The following is a 27,522-nucleotide window of genomic DNA, read 5'->3' as shown; positions in this document are numbered from 1 at the left end:
TATTTTTAACATCAATGACATAAAAGATATATTATTTCACATTCCACATTTTTGGTTAGCATTCACATTCCACATTTTTTGGTTAATATTGAAAGTTATTTTCTGATAGCCTCAAAGTCTTTGGAACCATGTTGTATTAGCTGAAAAAAAAACAAAAAAACAAAAACCCAGACACTTGCTAATCAACAGTGAAGGTTGGGATGCCTGTTTGGCTTAGCTGTAGAGCGTCTGCCTTTGACTCAGGGTGTGATCCCGGAATCCTGGATCCAGTCCCACATCGGGCTCCCTGTGGGGAGCCTGCTTCTCCCTCTGCCTATGTCTCCGTGTGCGTGTGTGTGTGTGTGTGTGTGTGTCTCATGAATAAATAAAATCTTAAAAAAAGTGAAGAGTTATTTATTTTATTTTTTATAAGTATTTAATTTATTTATTCATGAGAGACACAGAGAGAGAGAGACAGAGAGAGAGAGAGGCAGAGACACAGGCAGAGGGAGAAGCAGGTTCCATGCAGGGAGCCCGATGTGGGACTAGATCCCGGGTCTCCAGGATCATGCCCTGGGCTGAAGGCGGCGCTGAACCACTGAGCCACCCAGGCTGCCCTTATCTGGCATGAAGGATTATTTAAAGAAAAACTGGCTCATACAGTCAGCAGAATGCTTGATGCTTTTAGAAGACTTTTTAGCAATAACATTTAATGCGCTAATATTCTTAATTAGTAATCTTTTGAATAGGGTTCGTCTCATTGATGATTACTACTTGTCACTGACTTCTGGTTTAAGTGTTTCTAAGTACAATTCGTAATCTGACATCAGTATACCACGTATGTTTAAATACATGTCATTCGGCAAAAGTGTGGTTTGTTTCTTCAGTTGGATGCTAAAGAAAGTTTCATAGAGTTCTTCTCCCTGGAGGAACTGTTCAGTGTGCTCCCCAGATCAAGGTACTTCCATACTAGCAGAGGTGATTTTAGGCATAGGTCCCTCTTCAGCGTGAGAACTTTAATGGCAATTAGTATTCGAGCCATCACTGGAGAAGTTCTTTCATTCCCTATATTTACAATGTTTGTACACATGTGATTTTCCATACTTATTTCATTTTCCTTATTTCTCTGTTATAGATACTCATGTTCATCCAGAGGCTTTCTCTGGTTAAAAATTTTTCTACATTTAGGGTTTCTCCCAGAACGGGTTCTCTTGGGCAAAGAAAAGTTAGATCTGTGCTAATGGCTCTTCCTCCCTGGTCACATGTACCAAGTTTCTTCTCTCCCCCAGGAATTGTCCTATGTGTATTAAAGGTTAGCTATACAGCTGAATTATTGCCCGCATTCATCATATTCCTAGAGTTTCCTGGTGTATGAATTTGTTCATGCTGGTGAAAGGATGAATGATGACCCAAAACCTTCCCACAGCGTTTACATAAGTGTGAGTGTTTCTCCCAGAGTGTTTGCTCTTGTGTCGTTTAAGAGATGGTCACTGTAGACTCGTCCACATTAAATAATGTCAGAGGGCTTCTCTCATATATGAAATCTGGTATATATTAAGCAGTTAGCTGACTTCTTGTTCACATTCCCTGTATTTATAGGTGTTTCTCTTCATTATGAATTACCATATGTCAAACCAATGTTGGGCTATAAGTGAAACTTTCCCATACTCAGTTCATTCAAAGGGCTCCTTTCAAATGTGGATTATCTGTACCATCGTGCCATTAAGTAGTTCCTTCCTACAAATATCCTGCATAGAAATTATGTCTTCGTTTTTAAGTGCATTTTCCCTGCCTCAACTCAGTCTTTAGTAAAACTATCTTTCTTCCTGCCTTAGCAACTCTGTTGCTCTCACTGGAAAATTACTCAGATTTGCAGAGCTGAAAACCCAATAGTAGGAAAAGCAATAATAGCTTGAGCCATTCTCAATTCCACTGCAGACTACCTGAAAGACAAGATGATAACTGAAAGACAATTAAAGGAAGAATACAATCAACCCACAGACACCAGATGACTGATTTCATCTTTGTACAGCTTTCTGTGAGATGTGTCAAGCGTGGGTGAAGTCCAGAGCCATATCCCTGAAGGCCACTGATTCTTGTGACTGTTAAGAATGCAGCAGCCACCTGGTCTTCCTCTGTCTATCCCCTCCTAGGGACAGGCAAAGCAGCCAGGAAACAGTGGAAGACTGTGAGGGTGGGTTACCATGGAAGATGCTGTCACCACACTCTGGAGTTCAGAGCTTATTTTTTCTCTCAAGAAAGAAGCTCATGTTGGCTTTATACTCCCCTTATTGCTAATGAGATTTGAGCTTGTATTCATATAAGCATAGGCCATTCGATGTCCTCTTTGGTAAACTGCCAATTTTTTTCTACTGAGTTTTCTCTCTTTTTTCTTTTTTAAAATTCTTAGCAAATTATCCATTTTAACTCCATGTCATTTATAATGAATATTCCCTCTCCTCAAATTCATCATTTATCCATTGCCTTTGTCTGATAACATTGCCTTTAAAAGATTAAAATTTTGGATTGATTGGTCCCTCTTTTCTAACTTCCTGTTTTCCACTTTGGTTAAGCCCCTCCTCCAACATCGTTACATAATATATGCAGTATATAAGTTTTTTGTCAAATACCTTTATTAATTTATTTTTAATACTTCATTATCTAATCCATGTAATTTTTTTAATATGATATAATGAAAATGAAGATGTTCAACTTTATATTCTTCCACACAGATGCTGTTATGCCAGAACAATTTGAAAAGTACCCTGTTACTCCTAAATTAGAATATCATACATATCATGTATTAAATTCTCATGCATAATAACATCTTTCTCTGGCTTTTCTACTTTCTCCCATTGATCAATTGCTGTGTGAATACAATTTATTCTGATTACAGAGGCTTTGCATTATATTCAGATATTTAACAAATTAAAACCTTTCATATTCTTTTTCATACTTCCTTTAGGTCTGTATTTTTCCATATAATATTTAGTATCACATTATGTAATCCTCTCTCCCAATCCAACTCTGATGGCAGTTCCATTTGAGCTGCATTTAATTTATATATTAATTTACAGGTATCAGAGATGAACAGGAGAGACTATTCTATACTGAGTCTTTTCATCCAAGAATATGGTATATCCTTCTACTTGCTCACATCTTATATCTATCTAAAAGATGGACTTTCAACAGATAGATACTGTTTTTCTTAGTGATTAATAACTATTTTGTTGTTTTTGTGCTACTATAAATGAATGTTCCCATTTTCATATTTATGTTCTTAATATAAATATAGAGAAAAAACTATTAATTTTCTAACATGTATGTGGCACCTGACCTCCTCTTACACGTACTCTCATCAGTTTTAATATAAGTTACTTTTCATCTTTTGTTTCCTATTGTTTGTACTAATTATTTCATTTAAAGAGCATTCCAAATCAGACACCCGTTTTTTTTAATAAATAAAAATATATTTTATTGTTACAATTAAATTCAGACTCTTGGTTTAATGGAAATATTTTTAGTGCTTCCTCAATTTATTTATTTTTTTAAGTGTTTCCTCAATTGAAAAGTAAAATTCTCTGTTGGTATTATAATCTATAGTTTGTATCATATTTAGGTTTTCATATACTAACAATGAACTATCAGAAAGAGAAATTAAGAAAATAATTCCAGAAGTGCCTGGGTGGCTCAGTTGATTAAGCATCTGACTCTTGATTTTGGCTCAGGTCATGATCTCAGAGTCGTGAGACGGAGAACTGCATTAGGCTCTGTGCTGGGCATGGAGTCTGCTTAAGATTCTCTCTCCCTCTCCCTTTGCCCCTCCCCACTACTCAACTCTCCCTCTCTTTCTATAAAAATAAATAAATAAATCTTAAAAAACAAAGAATTCCATTCACAATTGCATCAAAAAGAATAAAATACCTAGGAATTAACTTAACCAAGGAGTTGAAAGATCTGCATAGTGAAAGTTGTAAGACACTGATGAAGGAAACTGAAGACATAAATAAGTGGAAAGATTGTCCACACTCAAGGATTCAAAGAATTAATATTGTTAAAATGCCCATACTACCTAAAACAATCTACAAATTCAATTCTACCTCTATGAAAAATTCAATGACATTTTTTCACAGAAATAGAACAGACAACCCTAAAATTTGTATAGAACCACAAAAAATTCCAAATAGCTAAAGCAAACTTGAGAAAGAACAAAGCTAGAAGCCTCAACACTTCCTGGTTTCAAACTGTATTACAAAGCAACAGCAATCAAAATAGTATGGTATGACTATTAAAAGAGACACATAGATCAGTGGAACAGAATACACTGCACTGAAATAAACCCATGCATCTTTGGTCAATTTATGACAAAGAAGCCAAGAATACACTATAGCGAAGGATGGCCACTTCAATAAATGATGCTGGGAAAATTGGACAGACACATATGAAAGAATGAAACTGGTCCCTGATCTTCTACTCTATGCAAAAATAAACTGAAAATGGATTAAAGACTTACATTTAAGTCTTGAAACCATAAACCTCCTAGCAGAAAACATAGCAGGTAAGTTTCCTGACATCAATCTTGGCAATGACTTTTTGGATTTAACACCAAAAGCACAAATAAATGAGTAAAACTCTATAAAACTAAAAAACTTCTGCACAGCAATGGAAATCATTAATAGAATGAAAAGACAGCCTACAGAATGGAAGAAAATATTTGATAAGGGGTTAATATCCAAAATATAAAAGAACTCACGCAACTCAACAGCACAAAACCAAATCCGATTAAAAATAGACTGAGAAAGTGAACAGACATTTTTCCAAAGAAGACATAAAAATGGCAATCAGTTACATGAAAAGGTATTCATCATCACTAATCATCAGGGAAATGTAAATCAAAATCACAATGAGAAATCACCTTATTAGAGTCAGAATGTTAGAATGACTATCAACCAAAAAATAAGAGATAATAAGTGTTGGCAAAGACGCAGAGTAAGGGAAACACTTATGCCTTGTTACTGGAAACGCAAACTGGTGCAGCCACTTCCAAGAAACAGTATGGAAGTTTCTCAAAAAATTAAAAATCATTCTACTTCATTAGGTTTTTTCCTAGCTTAATTTTTCTAGTTTAACTTTTATTTTGTGAAAATTGCAAACAAAAGAGTTTATGAAAACTTTTATCTACAAAACACTGTGTTTAAAGAAGAAAAATAAAACAAATATCCACGTACTAATAACAAAAACACAGAACATTAACAACACCCAAAAAGCCCACTATGCACCCCTCCTTGATATCATAACTTTTCCCTTGATAACCACTATCCTAAATATTATGTCAATCGTTCCCTTCTTTTATAAATACTGCTTTTTTAAACTACTTATTTGTGTATCTCTAAATAATATGCCATTTAATTTTTCCTGGCTTTGAAATTTAAATAAATGGATCTAGACTGAATGGCTTCTTCTGTGATTTATTTGCTTTTTTTCTTCCCTGAATTTTGTATCTGTAAGAATCATACATACTGCTGCATGAAACTGAAGCTCCTTCATTTTACCCTTTTCTATCATTAATGAATATTTGGATAATTCTCGTTTTTGCTATTATAAGCAATACAATGGCCCACAGCCAAATCCAGCTGTTTTTTGTAAGGGCCATAAACTAAGAATAGTTTTTACATTTTTAAATGAATGAAAAATATAACTATCTCTCTTTCATCCTTCTTAACCCAAAGGAAAGTGTCTCTTAATGAGAACAATCAGTCATGTTTAGTATAATGATTGGTATTCTTTGTATTTTTAATCCAAGTAATTTTATGCCTCATAGTAACAGTTTTCAACTCTTTCCCTCACCATTGCTATTTAGAACAAGTTACTCTGTTTTTTTCCTCCTCCTTGTTAACTGGGGAGTATGCAGGTGATGTGTTCCTTAGACCTTTAGATATCAGCAATTTTCCTTCTTTTACCATGAGAGGTAAATGCTCTCTGGGACAGACATAGGGTTTTTGGATGTGTGAAATTATAATGTATGCCTCTCACTTCCAGTGTTACAAGAATTCTGATGCTAGTCAAATAATGTTGCTTTTCCAAGTACTTTTTGCTTCTTTATTTGCTTTTAGTGTAGTATTTTTCAGAATTTTACTTTATGTTGAAGATGAGGACTTTTGCAGGCTATGCCTAAATGCAGGGTGTTTTTGAAGTCCTCTCTCAATCAATTGGCTGAGTCCTTCTAATTAGGAGGCTCAGGTCTTTTGAGCTCAGGGAAATTTCTTCCGTGTTTTGTGTAATGTCTCTCATCCTCTATTGTCTTTTCCTACACTTATATGTTGGGTCTCCAACATGATTTTTCGTGGATGTTTGCTCTGTCGTTTAAGAATTAGTTTGGTTCATTTTTTACGCTTCACTTTATAGGTCACCAGTTTGAGTCTCAACAACCATCTTTCTCTCTTCAATTCCTCTACTGAAATTTTTAATTTTAAAATCAATGTTCTTGTTTGTTGATTTGCTTAAGAATGCCTTTTTAAAGCCATTTGGTATCCTCATTTGGTTTTTCTTTTGCTTTTTTTTTTTTTTTTTGTCATTCAAGTTGTCATCTGTTTGTTCTGCTTTTTTGCAAAGCTCTCTGAGATGTGATATTTTCCCCGTCCACTGGATCCCAGTTTGTTCCTGGATGCCCCTCTTATAACACGATAAACACAGCAGTGTCTAGTCCCATGGGTCCTCACTTCCCAATGCAAGCAGGCTGAGATTCCAAGAGGAAGCCCCTCTGCTCCCATTCTCCTTGTTCTCTCTTAGTCTTCTCCCCCTTAGAGACGATTCCACTGTCTCCATTCCAAAATCCATAATCTAAAAGCCAAACACTCCATCTACTACATTCAGAGCCCAACCATGACCACTCTACCTCCGCCAAGAATGCAAAAACAACCATCTGCCCCACCCTCAACTTCTACCTGTTCCCACTAGGCTCTCATCAGCACTAGCCCATTGCCAGGGTACCGACCAAACATCAGGCCCCACACACAGCTCCCTACTCCTAGTCACCAGCCCAGTCAACTAAAGCAGATGGGTTTCAGTTAGAAGTGGAAGTGAAGAAAGAATCTTTCAGTCTACCATCTACACAGAGCTCGTATCAAGTACTTTTGAAATTTAACAAATAAATTAAATCCTCTAGGAGAATTAAAACTTTATCCAATCCTTTGGCGGGGTTGGGGGGTGGGGGGGAGGCTACACATGAAAAAAATAAAGTTATTTCTGTGTTATTAAAATAGCCATATAATGATATAACAAACATTGTAGAGCACATATACCTTTCTCTAGTTCCACTGGGAAAAGCTCCAGCTTTTCTACACGCTTTTCAAGTTCATACTCGGCAGAAGCAGCCACAGGATCCACTTCATCATTCCTCCTGTCATAGTCTTCATTGGAGTATGTGCTGAAAACCTGTAGTAGGTCAACAAGGAGGTGATAAATAGAAACATGGCTTTCCTAATTTTTTTTAACCTAAGTGCCTAAAACTATGTAAGTTAAAAATGTTATGCAATGAATTTCTTTGAAACAATTGTTTTGTTGTCTTTAAAATCAACAGAGATGTTAAGGAAAACTGAATCAGAATAAAAATGACTTACATTTTAAAATGCATGTGATTCTACACTTTTAATAATTTGAGAGATAACAGTAGCCACAGCATATATTATTTGAATAGCAATATTCACTGCTTTTTATGGAATCAGAGTATAACACAATAGCTGCAACGCTCGGCTGGTTTCTGATGAAACTATGGTGAAGGACTTTGAAGCTATTACCTAAGCAAACACCCACACTGGATCCGTTTCATGCTATGACCTACACAAGCCCTGGTGTTGTGGTGTGTCAGTACTATAATTATATTTCAGTCATGTAATCACTGAAAGTGATTATGTTCTATACTGTACTGAGCTGTGTTGAGCTCTCATTTGTCATTTCTTATTTTACTTGCATGTAGATCCATATTGGATTCTCATTGAGCCTTTCTATGAAATGACTATCAAAATATTGGTAAAGAGCTATAGAGAATTAGGACATCACCAGCTCTTTATTTCTGACCTAACCCATTCAAAAGATTACTAAATATGGTCTTCAGATGTGGCCATAAGAAACCTGGTTGTCCTTATTTCTTCTGAATTTGTGCAATTTGAAAAGTAACTGGAAACAGGTATAACATCCCTTACTTAATTCAATAAGGAGTATCTAAAAGAAAGAAATATATAATTCATCAAGTTCAATTAACATGTATAATAAAAATTGACTTTTTCAATTAAATTTAATAAATATGAAGTGTCTAAATTGTGCCTGAAAAAAAAACTCTGTAATATCCCCAAAATATTAAAATCTAGGAGAAGTTTTTTTATATATATATACATAAAAAGCTGTAATAAAAAAAAAGAAAGTAGAACAGAAGGTCAGAGATGAAAGAAAACAAATCTATCACCTATAAAGCTGGCCCTGCTGGGCCATGTGTGTTTTACATTCATATTACTGGAAAACTGGCAACTCTCATATGCTATATATGGTAACCTATAAACCAGGAATATATGTTGTATATATAGAAGCAGATGTAGTGTGGTTCCTATGGCATACATTTATCAAAATCATGTCATGTATAGTATTTGTACCAGAATGAATACTGTCTTTCTTCCTGACTTTCAACGTGTTTTTATGGCCTCTTGCCACTCATTTGGTCTCAACTACATTTCTCCACCATAATAAACATCACTGTATCATAACGCATATTTCTAAACTATAAGGCTTGTAACTTTTTTATTAATCTTTTCATAAAATACGCTCTCTGTGTCCCTCACATAGAACTCTTTAATATTTTTAAGTTTACAGATTGATGGCATTCTCTTAGACGGCTCTTTTGATCCTTCACTTCCCTTATATGTTTTGGTAATCACTTACTCACATTTATTCATTCATCAAAAATTTACTGGGTCCCACCTCTAAGTCAGACATTGTGCTGGATGGACATTGGAGAAAGTACAGATGGCCTCAAGTAACTCACAGCTTAGTAGGGACACAGAAATCAATGTAAATGACTACAGTATAATGTGATAACCAATGTAATAGAAGAATATGCCAAGTAATCTTTCTTACTTGCCCAAGAAAGGGAAGAATTTCATGAAGGGCAAAATATTTGAGCTGAGTCTTAAAGAATAAACAAGGATTCATATATTTGAGTGTAGAAGAGGTAGAAAGCCAATTTCAAATAGAAGATCCTAGACAAAAAAGTTCCATATCTGTATCTTTTAGAAAACACAGACAGCTGAGTAGACACAAAGCAATATGCCTAGTGGAGCAAACTTTAACAACACACAAAAACACTTGGCCAGGGGCAGCCTGGGTGGCTCAGCGGTTTAGCGCCGCCATCAGCCCAGGGCGTGATCCCGGAGACCCGGGATCGAGTCCCACGTTGGGCTCCCTGCGTGGAGCCTGCTTCTCCCTCTGCCTGTGTCTCTGCCTCTCTCTCTCTCTCTGTGTCTCCCATGAATAAATAAATAAAATCTTAAAAAAAAAAACCACTTGGCTGGATCTGGAATTTACATGTCCTGCAAACTATCAGTGGATATGACTGGAAATCATTCCATTAATGTCTGCTATCTCTCCACATCTGCTAAACACCCAAGAATACATAGTGATTACAGAACAAATATGTAAATGACATCCACTCTGGAACATAGCTCAATTCTGCTACCACATAGCATGTGAATAAACAAATATGTGTGTGTATACATGCATGCGTGTGTGTGTGTGTGTGTGCACGTGCATGCATGTGTGTGTGTGTGTGTGTGTGTGTGTGTGTGTAAAATGGAAGTATGGAACAACTGTTTCAAATAAATTAACACCTCTTGACTTTTTGCAGGATCCCAAAACACTCTGCTATCAAGTGTTCTTCCTCAATTGGTCTGGTTTGTAAAGTTCATTTGAGGGTATCCTAAAATTAAATAAAACAATAACTGTATGACTCCATACTAGAAAATGGTATTTTTTTTATTTTATTTTTTTAGAAAATGGTATTTTAAATAATTTTGGAGGCATCGAGCAATCAGATGACTACATCACCATTTGATTCTGTAGAAAAGAAATAATGTATGATACTTTTCATCTTCAGCTTGCTCATAGTTTGGTAAATTATGTGGGTACATAGGAAAAAACCTATAAATAATTGAAAAAGAAAAGCCAGAATTCATTAGGTGCAGATTATGCTATCCTTTACTTGTAGAATCCCAAAGATTTAACATAAACATTATTAGAACTAGTAAGAGTTCTGTAAAGTAATAAAAATAATAAAATTTTAAAAAACCACTAGGGGTGCTTGGGTGGCTCCTCCATTAAACATCTGCCTCCAGCTCAGGCCACTATTCCAGGGTCCTAGGATGGAGCTACAATAATCTGACTCCCAGCTCCATGAAGAATCTGCTTCTCTCTCTCCGTCTGCCCTGCTCATGCTCTCTGTGTCTCTGTCTCTCTCAAATAATAAATAAAAATCTTAAAAAAAAACATGTAGGGAGGGAAAAATAAAACAAGACAAAATCAGAGAGGGAGACAAACTTTAAGAGACTCTTAATCATAGGAAAGAAACTCAGAGTCGGTAGACGGGACAGGGGTGGACACATGGGGAAACTGGGAGACATATATGTTAATTAACTGAATAAAAATAAAAATAAATAAATAAATAAATTTAAAATCCCACAGTAGTTTAGAAAGTATAACAGAAAGGATCAGAAACTTATTAAACACCCAGGAATTGTTAATTATAAATGTGCAATGCTATCCTTCTCTATAAAATTTAACTGAAAAATACAAAAGTCCTAAATATGTATAATGGCATACTATGTTCCTGGATAAAAATCTTAATACTGTAAAGGCATCTATGCTCCTAAATTACTGTAAATGTTACCTTGCTGCAATTTAATTTATGAATACAGGGCAGTCAAAATTAAAATCCCACTCATACTTTTCACATAACACTAACAAACTGTTTCAATAGAAGAATAGAATGGAATCAGATCCTATAAGATATCAAACATACAATAAAACTTCATTTATTAAAGCTATGTAGTTTGGGCTCTGAGGCAGATCTATTTTTGGATTCTATTCTGTTCTGCTCCTCTACTTTTCTATTCAAATTAGTTAGGGTGACCTATTCAAAAAATAGGAGGGGAAGTATAGAATATCTATCTGAAAGAAAATCCTATTTCATATCAATAACAAAAGTAAAATTTCAATTGGTTAGGGACAAAAAAAACTATAAACTTTAAAAGTGCTAAAGGATATATCGGACGATGTTCAATCCTACAAAGCCACAGATCCCAGAATCTCAAAAGAAATAAACAAGCTATGTGATTAAAATTCAATGCTAAAACTTTCTAGACTACAAAATAAACCATAATTAAATTATAAGAAAAACCAAATATTAGAAGGAAAAATAGCTAAATATTAAGATGAAATATGAATATGTATAATATACAAAGAGCTTTCCACTTCAAACAACTGCATGTGTAAGTAGGGAAAAGGAAATTAATTAGAATCCAACAAAGAAATATTAATGTTCAATAAATGATGCTCAGCTTCATTAAAAATTAAGCAAATGTCAAGTACAAGAAAATACCAGAAATTCACCCATAGAATGGTTGAAAAAAATACTGCAACATCCAGTGTTCGTGAGAATATAGGTAAAGAACACCTTTGGAAAAGCAAGGGGGAGAAAGCATAATTTGAGAACATCTATCAAGATTTTAAATGTCAATGCCTTTGACCCAATAATTCTACATCCATGTATTTAAAGAGATATTTGCAAATGTGCATAAGGATGTACATGCATGAGAGTTCATCACAGCACTATGTGTAAAGCTCAAGGTTGGAAATGTCTATAAATGTCCACTGATAGAGAAAATGTCTTACTAAATTATGATACATATGTATACATAATTTTATGCAATGATTACAAAGTTCTATCTCTGCTGACATGAAAGACTCTGAAACACATATATTACTAAAACAAAAAAGCACAGCGCATATATGTCTATGCATCTATTTCCATACTCATATCTTTATCTACATGTATATATATTCCCAATTGGTATGAGCCTCATTTTAATCTAATTTAAAGATCTCCTAAATTCTCTAGCTATGTAGCTCTTACCTCAGTGTCCTTATTCACAAGATGGCTGTTATAATAATTATACCTAACCCATAAAGTTATTGAGAAAATGAAATGAGATAATCCATGTAATCACTTGTGGTTCAATGTGAGGGAGGGAAAGTTTCCCCAGGGTAATAGAAGAGATAACACTACTGCTTCCCCAGATACCTACACTCATCTCATACTTTTGTTTATAAATAAGTTTTGAATAGTTCATCTACTATGATGCTTAATGTCTCTGAAACCAAAATCTACATACCTTTCTTGATTATAATATAGAAAGGCCTGCCAAAATCCCTGTGTCCAGAACACTATCACTACAGGATGGCTCATTGCTTGCCTTGTTTTGTTTTACCTTGACCAGGAAAAAACCTCAGAGATAAAAGAGATATTGACTTAGGTAAATACTTCCCCTTTCATCAATATGATCGTGATTCTTCTAATATTCTTACAAGAGTTCTACCAATTTTATTTATATTACCAAATCGCTTTTTAATAAATGGATAGCTAATCAAGTAAGAATCAGAACCCAATTATGGTATTACTGGAATCCAATAACCTCTAAAGGCCAACAGCATCCTGGGCCCTAATGTTTAACAACATCAAAATATATATATATATAAAATATATTTAGTTCAGTCACCTTCACATCGTTCCTGTGTTATTTCACGGAGAAAAACAAACAAAAGGATGTTTAACTTTAATACTTCTGGTTTCAGAGCCAACAAGCCATATTCTCTTCCTTCATCAAAGGAAACAAAACAGGCCTCCATCTCTTGCTTTGCAGCAGAGGTAGGCTTGTGGGGCACAAGCCTGTGAGTTTACACACACAGTTAGCAATGGCATTTCTGACCCAGTAGCCCAAGGCTATAAAAAACAAATACAGTTAAAATTAGCTTACTGTAAGATTTTAGCTAAGATCATTCTTTTCCACATTTCTGATGGTATGAGCTCCAGCACTTTTTCAAAGCAACAGTAATGTTTTGTGAATAAGAAAAAAAATTTCCTCTACTTCCTTATGACACATTTTCTTTAATCAATGCAGGTCAAAATAAATCTAGAATGGTATGTAAATATTGACTGGAAGGAATTTCCCACCACGTTTCCACAAGGTGTCAGTTCCACCTGCTATGTGTTTTCTGCCTCGTTTCCCAAACACATCAAAGGTAGAAAACACTCCCAGATCCAGCATGCTGCTTTTGGATGACTGAGGGAGCATCCTGCTCCCGGGGACTAGATAAGCACTCGCATGCTTCCACAAACATTCCCCACTCATCACAGGCTTCCCCACCTCGACTTGAACCCATCCTAACACGATTTTAGTGCCTCTGCTAAAGGTGGGGGGGCGGGGGGGACTCTAAATCGACATTAAAACAAAGCACAGAGAAAATAATCCATATCTTAAAATTTTGAAGACTAAGTTGGCAATAAACCATCCACAAAAAGGAACATCATGCTGGCCTTCCAGCAATGTACGACCTTGGCTTTCCTTTTCTTCCCCCAGAACCTAAGGGGCCAGTTCATTGATGTACGACAGTGAGAATCATTGTCTCTTGAGTGTCTAGCATGCTCCAGCGAGTAGGTTAGGTTTGTGTTGCAAAGTGATGTAGGCCAAACTGGGGTTTCCTGATGACCAGGTATTTGGGGGCAAACACCCCTAGTCTCCCAAAGACTCTAAACAGGAGGGGGCTTTCTGCTGCATACAAATATGCTGGGGAGCAGGAAGTCGAAAAGAGAGACCCACAGTTCTATCTTGTAAACTCCGTAAAGTCCCAGATTTTTGTTCTTCAATTTTCTTTGACAAGGAATATGCATGAAGGTGTACAAGAGCAGTTAGGACAATATTCTATGGTAGGATGTGTCTAACCTTCTATTAATTAGGCCACTCCACAGAATCCTCGGTATTGGAGAACAGAGCCAAGTGAATGCTGAAGTTAGGAGTGACTCCAAAACCTGTGAGCTTGCTTGCCTTCTTCAAAGTCCATCAGCGTAGCATATTTCTAAGGACAATCCATGTATTTGCAACATCACTCATTTCACCAATTCAACATCCTTAACATTAATAAATAATATTAATAAGCCTTCCTGTGCAGATTTAAAGTGCCCCATTCTGGAGTGTTGACTTCTAATTAGAGTCCTCTGGATACTAACTAATCCTAGAGTGAGGATTCGTGAAGAATATACCCAGAATGCTAACTAAAGGCTCCCTAAACAAAATATTGCAATGCATAAGATGAAGTAAGTGCAAGTAAATTACAGACAGTGTAAAATTTAACACAAATTATCTTTAGCCCTTGTACCAGCCAATCCAGTAAATTAGGCAGGAAAGAGCAAAGAGAGTGCATATGCTCCATACTTTTACGTGAGAAATCCAAAGCTCTGAGAACAATATACATGGTATACATAAGGATCATTAATGAAGAGAAAGTCTCTAAGAACAAAAGATATATTTCACTAAATGTAAGCCTAGTGTTTTCATTGATGACTAAAGAACAGGAAATGAAAAAAGCAAGCATATTCTACATAACAGGCAATAAAGAGCAGGCCAGTTCAAAACACAACATAGAGAACCCTATACTTGTCAGGGTTCTCCAGATAAACAGAAGAGAGTGTGTGTGTCAATGTGTGAACATATATGTATTATATATAGTACAATATATTTAATATCTGAAAAATATATGACAAATATATATAATATTTGTATATATAGTAAACTAAATTTATTTTAAGAAATTGGCTCCCCCAATTACAGAGGCTCACAAGTCCAAAACCTTCAGGGTAAGCCAGCAGGCCTGAGACCCAGGGAAAAGTTAGTTGATGGTGCACTTCAAGTCTGAAGGTGGCCTACAGGCAAGAGTATCTCTTCTTCAGAAGTCAGTCTGAAACCTTCATCTGGTTGGGTGAAGCCCATTCACATTATAAAGGACAATTTGCTTGACTCAACACATAACAATTGAAATGTTAATCTCATTCAAAAAGACCCTCACAAGGCAGCCCAGATGGCTCAGCGGTTTAGCACAGCCTTGGCATGATCCTGGAGACCTGGGATGAGTCCCACATGGGGCACCCTGCATGGAGCCTGCTTCTCCCTCTGCCTGTGTCTCTGCCTCTCTCTCTCTCTCTCTCTCTCTCTGTGTGTGTGTGTGTGTCTCTCATGAATAAATAAATAAAATCTTTTTAAAAATACCCTCACAGAGACATCTAAAATAACGTATGACCAAATATCTGGGCACTGTGACCCAGTCAAGTTGAGACACAGAGAGAGAGAGACAGAGAGGCAGAGACCTAGGCAGAAGGAGAAGTAGGCTCCATGCAAGGAACCCACACTGGATTCCTGATCCTGGCATCATGCCCTGAGCCAAAGGCAGACACTCAACTGCTAAGCCACCCAGGAATCCCTAGAAACTAGTCTTTTGACATCTGATAATCACATCTTGATAATGTTTTTTTTTTTAAAATATCTCTTGTAGTGTTGTAAATTTTCATACTTCTAGACATGATCATAAAATGTACACAAAAACTGTGATAAAGATCAAATATACATTTTTGTATTATCAATGGCACCAATTACTTCATACTTATAATCAACAACCAAATATGGAGGATGTTAACTCTTTAAATTTATAAAAGCTATAGATGACCCTGTGGAAAGATAAGCTCTATGAAGACTTAATAAAATATTTCAATATAGGTCAAGTTTTATTAAGGCTACATATACACAAAATCTCACTGAAATAAAAAGATTAGAAGGTCCCACATATCTCCATTTTGAGTTAACAAAATTTTTATTATCATTTATCTGAAAAGCTGTGTTTAAGTACTTGAAAGGTTTTAAAAGCTTTAATATCTCCTTGCAAAAATAATTTATGCCACTGAAGTAAAATGACAGAAAGAAATTCTGTCATAAACTTAGCTTATTCTAAATTTGGACAAATTCTAAGACAATGAAGCCCAAATTGTGTGTTTTTCCAGTAGACAGCTTAACAGGAAACTGGGTGATTCCACTGATGTTCATGTTTTTCACAGTATTTTCCAAATTATTATAAACAATTAAACATATCCATGAGAAATTAGCAATGTTCTCTTTCAGCTCAGCCAGAATTTAGTTTAAACTGGAGACATATGCTTTTACAAACTGACAACTGGTGGCCAATATGACATATATTGGTGGCCTTGGTCCAGTTCCCACTGGACAGGTGTCTTCATCACAGAAAAACTTAACTAATTACACCAATTGGCACCTTTTTGGGGGGGGGAAATGGGGTAATCTCCTAAGAAGATAGCTAACTTCTCATTCACAGAAGTTAATACTCTTGTACAGATGCAACACGATAAGTTAGTAAATCAGTATCTGTTCTTGCATTTGTCTGAGCAGTTGGTATTTGCTTCTTCTTCCCCTACCAGTGCCAGCACTGCTTCTGAAGACCGATGAGAGGAGATTATTCTGAATTGTCTAAATAGGAAAGGCAATGGAGGGGAGTACTATATAGTATGCATGGGTGGTGACTTTAAAGGGGAGAAAGGAGGAGGATGGCTACACCAAAAAGGGTCTGAGAGCTTCTCTTGAGGCTGGGAAGGGAAGTGAGACTTTTTAGGGCATAGAATTTCCCCAGGTATAGAAATTTACCCACACCCCCATGTGAAGCCACCAAGGGAGACCGCACCTCTGAAGGAAGGGCTAAGGGGTATGGTGAGAACTAAACATTAAACTCTCAGGTCTCGGGAATCTTGGGAAAAGCACCCACCTCAGGCCCAAGATTTGGCCTAGAAACAGAGTAAAATAAAAGAGCTTTGTAAGGAACTTGACCATTTGTTCCAGGAGATCATTAAAAGTAACAGTATGGGCTAAATGTCTCTAATTTAAATTAAAAGTCTGGCTTCTAACACAAGGATCTCTATAAGACTCCCAGAAACTGCGTTTACCCAGTTGATGGAAGAAATTTCACAAACATCAATGAGGCTGAACTGTCAGCCAAACAAGTAGGTGAGGAATCTCAAAGAGGTTCGCCTTAGTGCAGCAAGGAAAGGAATGTGATGTAAAGAATCCTAGTATGGTGTCCCCAAATTGATTTTTACTCCTTAGAGAAAATGGGTTGAAGACCAGACTCCTCACATCAAATGTGATGATCTTTGATGTGTCAACTTGACTAAGCTACATCTAGATATCACGGTAAAATATTTTGTAGATGTGACTGAAATCCCAAATCAGTTGACTTTAAATTAGGGAGATTACCTTACTTAATTGGATAGGCCTGATTCAATCATTTGAAAGGCTTAAAGAGCAGACATGAAGAAATTCTAAGAAGAAAGTAATTCTGCCTACAGACAGCAGCTTCAGCCTGCTGCTGAGAGTTCCACCCTCCCTCCCATCTTGAGGGCCCGCCCTACAGATTTCAGACTTGCATCCAACTCTTAATTTGCATAAGTCAATTCCCTGCCATGAATCTCTTAATATATATCTCCTACTGGTTGAATTTCTCTGGTTGAAACCTGACTGATACACCAAACACTTCAAGTCTTTATCACAGGACAAAGAATGGTTATTTAGAACAGTGGCTTCCAAAAGTCTGACTGTGACCTGTAGGAGTTATGAAATCCATCTAATGGGGACATAAATAGCACTGAAAAAAGTCAAGCAGAAAAGAAAGAATAGAATAGAAAACATCATGTTCATTACAAGTAGAGTGTGCATTATACTTTAAAACTTTCAGTTTTAAATGAACACACCTACACACATGTACATGTACCATCTCTTGATATAAAACGGTAATAACTTAGAGACCAAAGAAATACACTTAAAAATTAATTTAAAAGAAATCTAAAAAACATAGAGAATTCCCGTTTAACTTGCATTCTATTCTAAAAGTCAAAACAGATAATACAAACTTTCCAAACTACTGAGCTCATGAATTGTAACAGCAGATGGAGAAAGAATTACCCTTCACATTTCCTCCTCTTTTGAGCCAGTGATTCTTGCTTCAAATTCTTACTGAGCACCACCTCAGGTATCAACACTGTGATCAGTACTGGAAATATCTTATTCATCTCAGACCTATGACCATAAGCAGCAGAAGAGTGTAACAGAGGGATGAGGCCAACACTATGAGAGCACACAGCAGAGACATCCAAACTTACCTGGGAGGAAGGGGAGGAGAAGCAAGCATAAAGGATCTCCAGAGAAAGCCTGAGAGCACAGACTTCAGCCAGCTGCATTTAGCATCAGCAAAAATAAATGGCAGAGGGAAGGTGTACAGAAGGTGTTCTGGCAGAAAGAGTACCGGGGTACAAGGTAGGAATGGAAAGAATAGAATTATAGAACAGGAAGTAATTTGATATGGCCAAGCAGGAGTGGCAAATGCATGGTGAGAGATAGGACAAATGTATATAGGGAGAGCTTTGTAACACATGGTCAATTGTATGAATAAAATGCATGTGCTCCAACCCTGAAAGGGCCTGGGTATTTGTGAAGAGGATTAGAGGAGCTGGAAGGAGAGACATGAGTTTTTGGGGGACTTAGTGGGAGCCTAGGCCCTGGTGGTACTAAGACTTCCCAAAGTGCCCCTACTGGTGTGGCCTGTGGATCACACAGCAGAAGGAATGCAGGCATATGGACACAATGCCTTCTAAGAGCAATGGGGAAGCAAAACAGCATAGGCTTCAGCAGTTCTCAGTAGGAATGAGAACTGAAGTTCCTCTTCCAAAGTCAGCCAGGACAATACAGGCACATGGGTGACAACAGCAACAAAAGACCTACCTTTGCTAAATACATCTGTAAGATTTTTAGGGGTGAAATTATGTAAAAATTATAGAAGGTAACAGCCCATCTCAAATCCCGCACTTAAGCAGTATGCTAGTCTCTGGAAGAGAGAACCCATGCTTGAAGTTTATCATCAACTACTGGGCAGTCAAATAATAACAACCAAAGTTGTGCAATTTTCTAAAATCTCAAACAGGTTAAGAGCTGATAGAGCTACAAAGCTTTTTAGCTAGCACCAAGTGTTCTAGCACCATCTGAGACCTACATGGTCAACTGAAACTTTTAATTTTTGTAAAAGTCAGGAGTAAAATATGCCTAATTTTTACACTCAGCAATCTGAAGCCAGACATCACATGGTAGAAAAACTGAAAAACCAAACGAAGCACAAACAACCAATTGTTAGGGAATGCATATATACATGAGGATCCTGATGCTCTGGTACAAGGCTGAGTTTGTAAAGCTAGGACTAGATGCAAGAGGAACTTGACTACACTTTGGGCAGATTGTGATCAATGTTGCAATTAATCCTGTTACCTCACAAAACAGGAAAAGATCCTGTTTTCTTATAAACAGTTTGGTGCATTTAGGCTTCTCCAAGAACTTGGTCAAATGCAATTGACTGATTCAGGATCAACGCTGAAAATGTCAACATGCACTAAATCTACAAATGGTATCTATCTCACACTTTTCTCATCTATAGATAAAACCTAAAGGGTAGGAGTGACAAGAAAACAAGACAAGCAGCAATCTTTGTCAAAACACATGGGGACAGTGCTACCATATTGGTGTGTTTGAGGTAAAAGCTGCCATCACTTACATTACCATAGGATTAATGGTCAATCTGGAGTCACTAAATCCTTGAATCACACTTTGACCTCATATATCTTATAATAGAAATGATGGCTTTGAAAATACTGTGTTAACCACTTTGGTTCTTAAATCAATGGTCTCCACGAGCTCAGAAACTGTCTATACAAAAGATATCAGCAAAGCTAAGTAGTAATTTGTTAAAAAACAAGTGAAGGCCTTATAGACAGAGAAGAGGATGCACCAATCACTTCTACCAGACCCCTCATTCCTACAGATGGTCCACATTCCTGGACCCGTTCGATGCCTTCATAGCACCTTGCATTGAAAGTGCCCACAAATCAAAGTTGTAATGCTTTCATCCTCTACCTCCTAAAACTCTCTCCCATTTGATGACAATTGGACCCTTTGGGTCAAGTGAACTTGAAAAGGCAGTCAGTCACTAACATATCTTCCTCTTTCTCTCCCCTGCCTCTATACCCACTTGAAATTAGTCAAAATCTCCTGTTGATTTTATCTTTTAAAGGATTCTTCTCATTCCTTCCTATTCCCTGACTGCTCAGATCCCCAGTAATGAAATTACTCTATAATGTATTTATTGCATTCTGCTCTCCTACAACTTATTATACACCACACCTAAATGCCATTTTTCAAGCGTGATTCTAATCATGTTACTGTGGCTGGGGAACATAATCGGGAGATTAGATTGGGGTAGGAAACAGAAAGAAAGTGAATTTATGAGTGATTTTACATTTCTTCTGCCTCCCAAGGTTCTGGATGCCCTCAAGAATAAAGTTCAAATATTTTAGAAGGACTTCAAAATTCTCCAAGACCGGACTCCAGACTATATGGCCAGGCTTTGGCTGAACTACTTCCTTTCACTCATCCTATCATGCAAAAATTGTTAAGTTACTATTTTGTTATGTGTTTGTAAAGCTGTCTCTCATCTTTTTTTTGGTCTTTCCTACAGAATTTATCACATTCTGTTATGTACTGTATTGATCTGTGACCATATTTTCTATTCAAATAAACTCCTTAGGAGTGTATTATAGTCTTACTCATCTTTCTATAACCCACTGGTTTTGTTTTTGTTTTTTTCTTTCCAGCTTGAGGGAGATATAGCTAACAAAATAAAAATTGTATCCATTTAACATGATGTATCTATCTAACAACATGATGTTTCAAGGTCTGGGTACACTGTGAAACCTTTACAAGAATCAATAACATCTACTGTTAACAGTACAGTGTCTTTTATAATGTCAGTGATCTATATATGGATGGTATCTTAAATCAGAACTGCTGCAGAGCAAAAGCAAAGTGACCTTCAGAAGGCAAAGGAAGTCCCGATCTTAAAAAGCTTTAAAATAAAACTACAAAATAAGCCTTCACAAAAGCATAGTTTGGGATGCTCTTTAGCAGTCATCCATTAGCTAAATAAACCTGTTATAATACCCAGTTAGTAGTACCATTTGAAAGGCTACAGTCTAGAAGAGATGATGGAATGACATGATCTTCCTGATTACTTATGTCAGGGATCAAGACTTAGAAAAGAATGTACATTTGTTATAATTAATTGTATATCTTATTGTAGATAATACAGGAAAAGACCACAATCTTCCTTTTCTAAAGGCCAGTTGGCTCCCAGAGAGATGTTTTAGAATGCCCCTCCTTGGATCGTTTTAGTGTGACTGATGGAAGAGGTCATTTGGTAGAACTGATACTTTTTAAATGTATTTCAGAATGCTAATATAAAAAGTCTATTGGTAGGAATAGGGTAGTCAAGGGCAATTAGCTTTATGGGCTGTGAAAATGTACCATTTGAGGGATATCATAATGGCTAATATTGCATTCTCTGGTTGAAATGAGGGGCTGGCAGGTGGTTAAAGTGTGTGGACTTACATATGTAAATATATAGAAGTTGTCTGCTCCCTTTGTAGCCTTGAGTGCAGCATCTGTCCCTAAATGATAAGGGGTCAGTTAAGGCCCTAATGTCCCACAACTGTGGCAGATCTGCTGAATAAAATCCAGCAGTCACTTTCACAGTTCTGCCTCTGATCATGGTGGTCTATCTGTGAGAAACTGCATCTGCTGATGCCTGTTGTCCCCCACGCCAAAAAAACACAAACCATCCAGTGTGGAAGAGCTCAAGGCTGCTGAAACCCTTCCCCACCTCAACTCCACCTGCTGCACTGGCTGGCACTTGGAAGGTCAATGTGTGTGTCATGCATCCTAAATTTGATAAAACTGCTGTTTGCCTCTTGCGAATCAGCCTGATGTGACTAAAACACTTAGAAGTTTGACACAACTCTAAGCTGTATTAGAGAATGAGCTGAATTAGAGACTTGCACCTCACCCTTTCCCTGTGGAAGAAACAAACAAACAAACAAACAAAAAATGCTGCTCCATTGCTGGCTCTCTTGCCATATATATAACAGAAATGTCTATCAATAAACCTGCTATTATAAGAATTAACAAGAAGTTTTCAACAGTGACCATTAGGTGAACCATGAGGACAACCCACCCACTCTGTTATAGGCAAAGAGCAGATTTTGGTAGACCTTTTCTTCAATTTTGTTCAAAAATACTTAAACAGAAAATGATAGGTAGGTAATAAGGAGATAAGCAAGAAGAGGATAATTGTAGCTACCATTAAGTGACTCTACCAGAGATAAGCATCTCATTTAAATCCAATAATTTTTCTGTTTTGCAGCTCAGTGAACTTCAGGTTCATAAATGACATTCCGTCCAAAGACACACATCACTTCTAGGCCTTTTGGCTAAGATGAAGTGTCCAAAGACACATGGAAAATATATGAAGTGACAACTGTAACCCAAGCCCACGTCTGGCTGAATTAAAACTTCATGCTCTTTCCCCCATACCATTGTGCTTTAAGTAGAGGAAGCATTATTAAGAACACCAAAGCATAGGGGCATCTGGGTGGCTCAGTTCGTTGAGCGTGGGACTACTGATTTTTGGCTCAAGTCATGACCTCGGGGTCATGAGATCCAGCTCCAAACTCCATGTAGCACTTCATGTTCAGCAGGGAGTCTGCTTCTCTCCCTCTCTTTCCCTCTGCCTCTCCCCCTACTTGTGCTCTCTCTCTAAAATAAAGAAATCCTTAAAAATTAATTAATTGAAATAAAATAAAAATAAAAACCACCAAAGCATAAAAGAATCACTCCTATATAGAATAAACACTACCACCCCCAATATCGCAACTGCAAAAAGCCAATTAGTGGCAGTGGGAAGATTCCAACTTAGAGTAACTAAATGCAAATGGAATTTACAAAGAATTAAAACCAGGCAATGGGGTTGATAAACTATTAATCTAATATACTGCAGAGAAAGTAAACTGGCAGTTATGAAGTTATGTTAAAGATCTTCAAAACTTTAGTACCAATTGACCTAATAAATTCTAAGGATTTGATCTAATGAGATTATAGATGCACAGAAATGTTTATGTGAAACACTAATAACAGTATTACTTTATTTATTTGTTTATTTTAAAAGAATAGTGATGTTTATTTCTTTCTCATCGAACAGTCCCAAGTCAGTAGGAAAGCTCTACTCCAGGCAGTCTACTCCAGACCCAGGATCCCACCATCTGTCACTTCACAAGTTCCTGCAACAGTATTACTTTAAAAGGAAAAAGAAATCAAAGCAATCTAAATGTTCAAAAGAAGAAAGATAAAATAAATATTGGTATATCTATAAGATGGAACACAATGATTCTCACAGGTGCATCATAACAATTATGTTCTATAAGATTATTTTGTTACACAAAAAATGTTCAAATTTATGGTATGGGAAAAGATTATAAAAGCACGTGTGTGTACACACACAGAATAAGAATGATCCCCATTACGTATATAGACATAACTTCTTGAGAACGAGGATTATAACTTATTTTATTTTCTTTATATTTTTCTGGCTTTTTAAAAATATAGGGCTTTGATAAATAATTGTAGAATAATAAATGTTATTTTAAAAACACTCATTACCAAATCTTGAATGATCAGTGAGCATGTCTTTCCATACACTTTTGTAAAAGCAAGTTTGTCTGGTTTTATATTAATTTTAAATGTATTTTAATACCACTTTCAGTGTTAACTTATATAGTGATAACTATACAGTGTTTGCAATGATAGCACTAAGTAACAAAAAGATATTGTGTTTTATAAATCTTAAATGCATAATAAAATCATGTTCAGGTTTTTTTTTTTAATGTAATAAGCATATAGTGTCAAGCAGAGTAGAAACCAGTTTTACAGTTATACTATCATTGACCAAGCAAACAAACAAAAAAATACTGGTGAGTTTTTACCTTAAATACTTAAACATTTCCAAAGCCTTGAACCTCAAGCAAAATAACAAAGATCTAGGTCTGAATCCCTTTTGGAGAGAACTTCATTAACTAGAATACTCTGGTTTTAATTCTGAGAATATGCTAAGGAAAATCAAATGTACATCCTCTTCTTCCAAACATCTGGCTGAGGGTTTATTCAGTGGAAAATAATACTCATGCTGAGCAAAAACTAATACTATGCTTCAATTGAAGTTTTCTGGGCTAGATTCACAATGCCTTTGTGTGTGTTTAAGTTTCTGTGGAATGATTTTTGTCATCACATGAAAACAGAAGAACTAGTCCCCTGAGCTACATCTATAGATAGGTATTGCATACTCACCGGTCTGAAAAATACAGCTTTCCTTAAAACTCAGTAAAATTAGAAATTAGTTTCATTTGGAAGAAAAATTAGCTTCTCAAGTACACAATCACAGAATTTTACAACCAGATAGGATCCTGGCAACTGCCCAAATCCAGATGCAAACAAAGACCACAGACACCACTCCCTCTCCTTCCTGTGGTGGACTAACAAAGGTGAGTAATGCTAGCTAAGTCCAGCGTCCTCCACACATCTTCACTGCAGTCTGCTAACTGATCGTGCCAGGAGGAGGACAAAAGACACTTATTTGCCATATCTGGTCTCATCTTTCATTTTAGTTTCAGATAAACACATCCAAGATTAGAGTTACCCAAAGTTGATGTTGGAACAATGATTTCCAGATGAGTTACAGAGTATTCTTGGTATTATCTACTCTTCCTTCAGAACGGTTCTCTATAAAAAAAAAAGGACAAGTGACAAAATAAGTCCTTTCACACGAGCCAAAGTGAGCTCTCCTTCAGAAAACAATTCTAGTTTGGATGTCGCAGGTATTCTTCACATTTAAGTTGAACAAATTGAAAAGCATTTGAAGACAAAGTATGTAAAAATGACAGTAGTTGTTTTAAGGTAGCTGGATTATGAATTTGTTTTATTGCCTTTAATATTCTCATATTTTGCTTTACTGCACAAAAAAAGGGAAATGAAGAAATTCACTTAATTTTCTATTTAAAAAGCAATACATTATGATTATTATTCTGTGTCAACATGGTGACACAAAAGATCGGCTCTTCTACTTGTGTTATCTTAAGTTGGCCTTTGTAGACTCAAATTTGCCTCATGTGTAAATGTGAGAGGAGTTAATGAAGGAAATGGTTCTAGATCACTTTCAACTCTGAAATTCCAAAACTATACCTACAAGCAATTTGCTGTCTGAACGGAGCATAATATAGTTCCATTAATGGTTTCCAGTCTTAACGGTGCCACTGACCATTTGGCACAAACAGAACTATCTTTCCTCTGCCTTTATTTCATGTGAAGGGACATCAATCAGTGTATGCCTCTAGGCCCCTTCACTCACTGATACCACCCCAAGTAAAAATGATTTACTTCTAGGAGTGCGGAACTCTGCTCTGCTCTTTGGGAGCAGGCTCTCTGCAGAGAGCACACATTCTGGTCTGTGCCTCCATGCTGTCACTTAAAAATTCTCTTGGGTGGAGAGACCTGTTGTTTTCTGGTACCAGCAGGGACTGAGGTAAGTCTGGTGCTAGCAGCGACTGAATGGGTAAGTCTAAATAAATATTGAGAGTATACTTGATTAGAGAAAGAGAAATCTGAAAGACATAATCAATTTCTCAATAAGATAAAAGTAAACACCTGGGTGCTATCCATTAACATCTGAATTATATTCTCTTCTATGTCTTAGGGGGTGAGGAAATGTTATAGAAGGCAGATTCGTATTTCAGCACAACTACAATAAGGGTATTAGGTAGCTTCACAGAGCAGAATGACAATGATTTGACCAACCTTACAATGGGTCAGCTTTACACTTTTGACCCATCTGTATTCTAAATTTTTTTTTTCTGAACTGAAATAGCATTTTCATGAATTTCACTAACTTCTTGTCTAAAGTATCGACCACTTTATAAGTAATGTTCACCCTTTTCCTTGATGTTCATTTCATGGCTCTTGAGCTAAAGTTCAAATGTATTATGTACACCTCCCTGAATCTCCAAACACTAGTATGTATATATTATTAGGGAAGTGCAATAGAAAAGCACATGGGTGAGCAAAAGAAATGTCTGGCCTAATGCAACAAAACTCGGGGTAGGGTTTTTTTTTTTTTAAGATTTAATTTATTTATTCATGAGAAACAGAGACAGAGAGACAGAGACAGAGACACAGAAGGAGGGAGAAGCAGGCTCCATTCCATGCTCCACAGGCAGATGGAGAGCCCGACATGGACCTTGATCCTGGGTCTCCAGGACCACACCCTGGGCTGAAGGCAGCGCTAAACTGCTGAGCCACCCAGGCTGCCCTTGGGGTAGGTTTTAGGAGAAACCTTTACTTCCCGCCTAGTGTTTAGAACTGTCTACACAGGGCTCTTGGTGATACTCACTGGACTTCTTATATAAACAAACCGTACAGCTATAAATGCTACAGAATAATTCAAACATCCTTTTGGCTGAAGACAACAGCTGAAACAAACCACCGCTGACTAAGTTGACTAAAATTCTTCCCCAAATTCTCCATTTTCACCAAATGATTCCACATGTCCTAGTAGTTTCCTGAAAGCCTTCTACTATGTCCTGGGTCTTTTGCTAATTTTCAAATGAATGCAACTGAGAATCACCGCCAAGATCAGGAACTTTCTCCATATTTCTGGATTCTAATCCTCTGGAAATGTCAGATTCTAGGCAACAGATCCCTCATCTATGGAATTCTAATACACCTCCAATTATAACCTAGAATAAGCATCTTCTTTCCCTCTGAAAACTGACCTGGAAGTCTCCCAACCATAAGAAAAATGAAGGCAGTACCTGCTCATATGCACGTACAGGAGTGAAAAAAGGCTAATCCGAGAGAGGCATTCAAAGGCATTAAGGATACTACAACTGATCTTTACAAGATTATATTTTTCTGAATTATAGTTTAGGACTCTGTTGTCCTAAATGGGATTACACACTCCAGGTTAACGCCTGTTACTTTTTTTTTTTTTTTTAAGATTTTATTTATTTATTTATCCATGAGAGAAAGAGAGAGGCAGACACAGGCAGAGGGAGAAGCAGGCTCCATACAGGGAGCCCGATGTAGGACTCAATCCTGGGTCTCCAGGATGATGCCCTGGGCTGAAGGTGGTGCTAAACCACTGAGCCACCAGGGCTGCCCACTCCTGTTACTTTTTAATATTATTATTATTGTCATTGTTGTTGTTACTAGTTTATTGTTAAGCTCCTTTTTCACTAACTAACTAAAGATAATCTAATATTAGGTTATTTCTTCTCCGATAAAACAGAATGAAGGCCAGTATGAAAAAAGTAATTAAAACATAGAGGAATAGTATGTCTGGAATTCTTAATTTTTATTTCTGACATTTGTAAATAGCTCGAATGTAGTTCATAAAGAAATAATTTCAGGTACA

General features: G+C 36.6%; 1 protein-coding gene across 14 annotated transcripts in view; it reads right to left on the bottom strand.

Moving 5' to 3' along the window:
* PPP1R9A (protein phosphatase 1 regulatory subunit 9A) overlaps positions 1–27,522 on the bottom strand; it is a 315,876-nt gene that overhangs the window by 143,458 nt on the left and 144,896 nt on the right. For all 14 annotated transcript variants that reach the window (XM_041728258.1, XM_041728260.1, XM_041728266.1 and 11 more), the window contains exon 4: positions 7,281–7,413. In XM_041728258.1, coding sequence (XP_041584192.1) covers positions 7,281–7,413 — 133 coding nt within the window. The remainder of the gene's footprint in view (positions 1–7,280; positions 7,414–27,522) is intronic.

This window comes from Vulpes lagopus, chromosome 13, assembly GCF_018345385.1.
Source record: "Vulpes lagopus strain Blue_001 chromosome 13, ASM1834538v1, whole genome shotgun sequence".
Taxonomy (NCBI): domain Eukaryota; kingdom Metazoa; phylum Chordata; class Mammalia; order Carnivora; family Canidae; genus Vulpes; species Vulpes lagopus.
The sequence above is the reverse complement of the archived record's forward strand: the minus strand, read 5'-3'. Positions and strand labels throughout refer to the sequence as shown.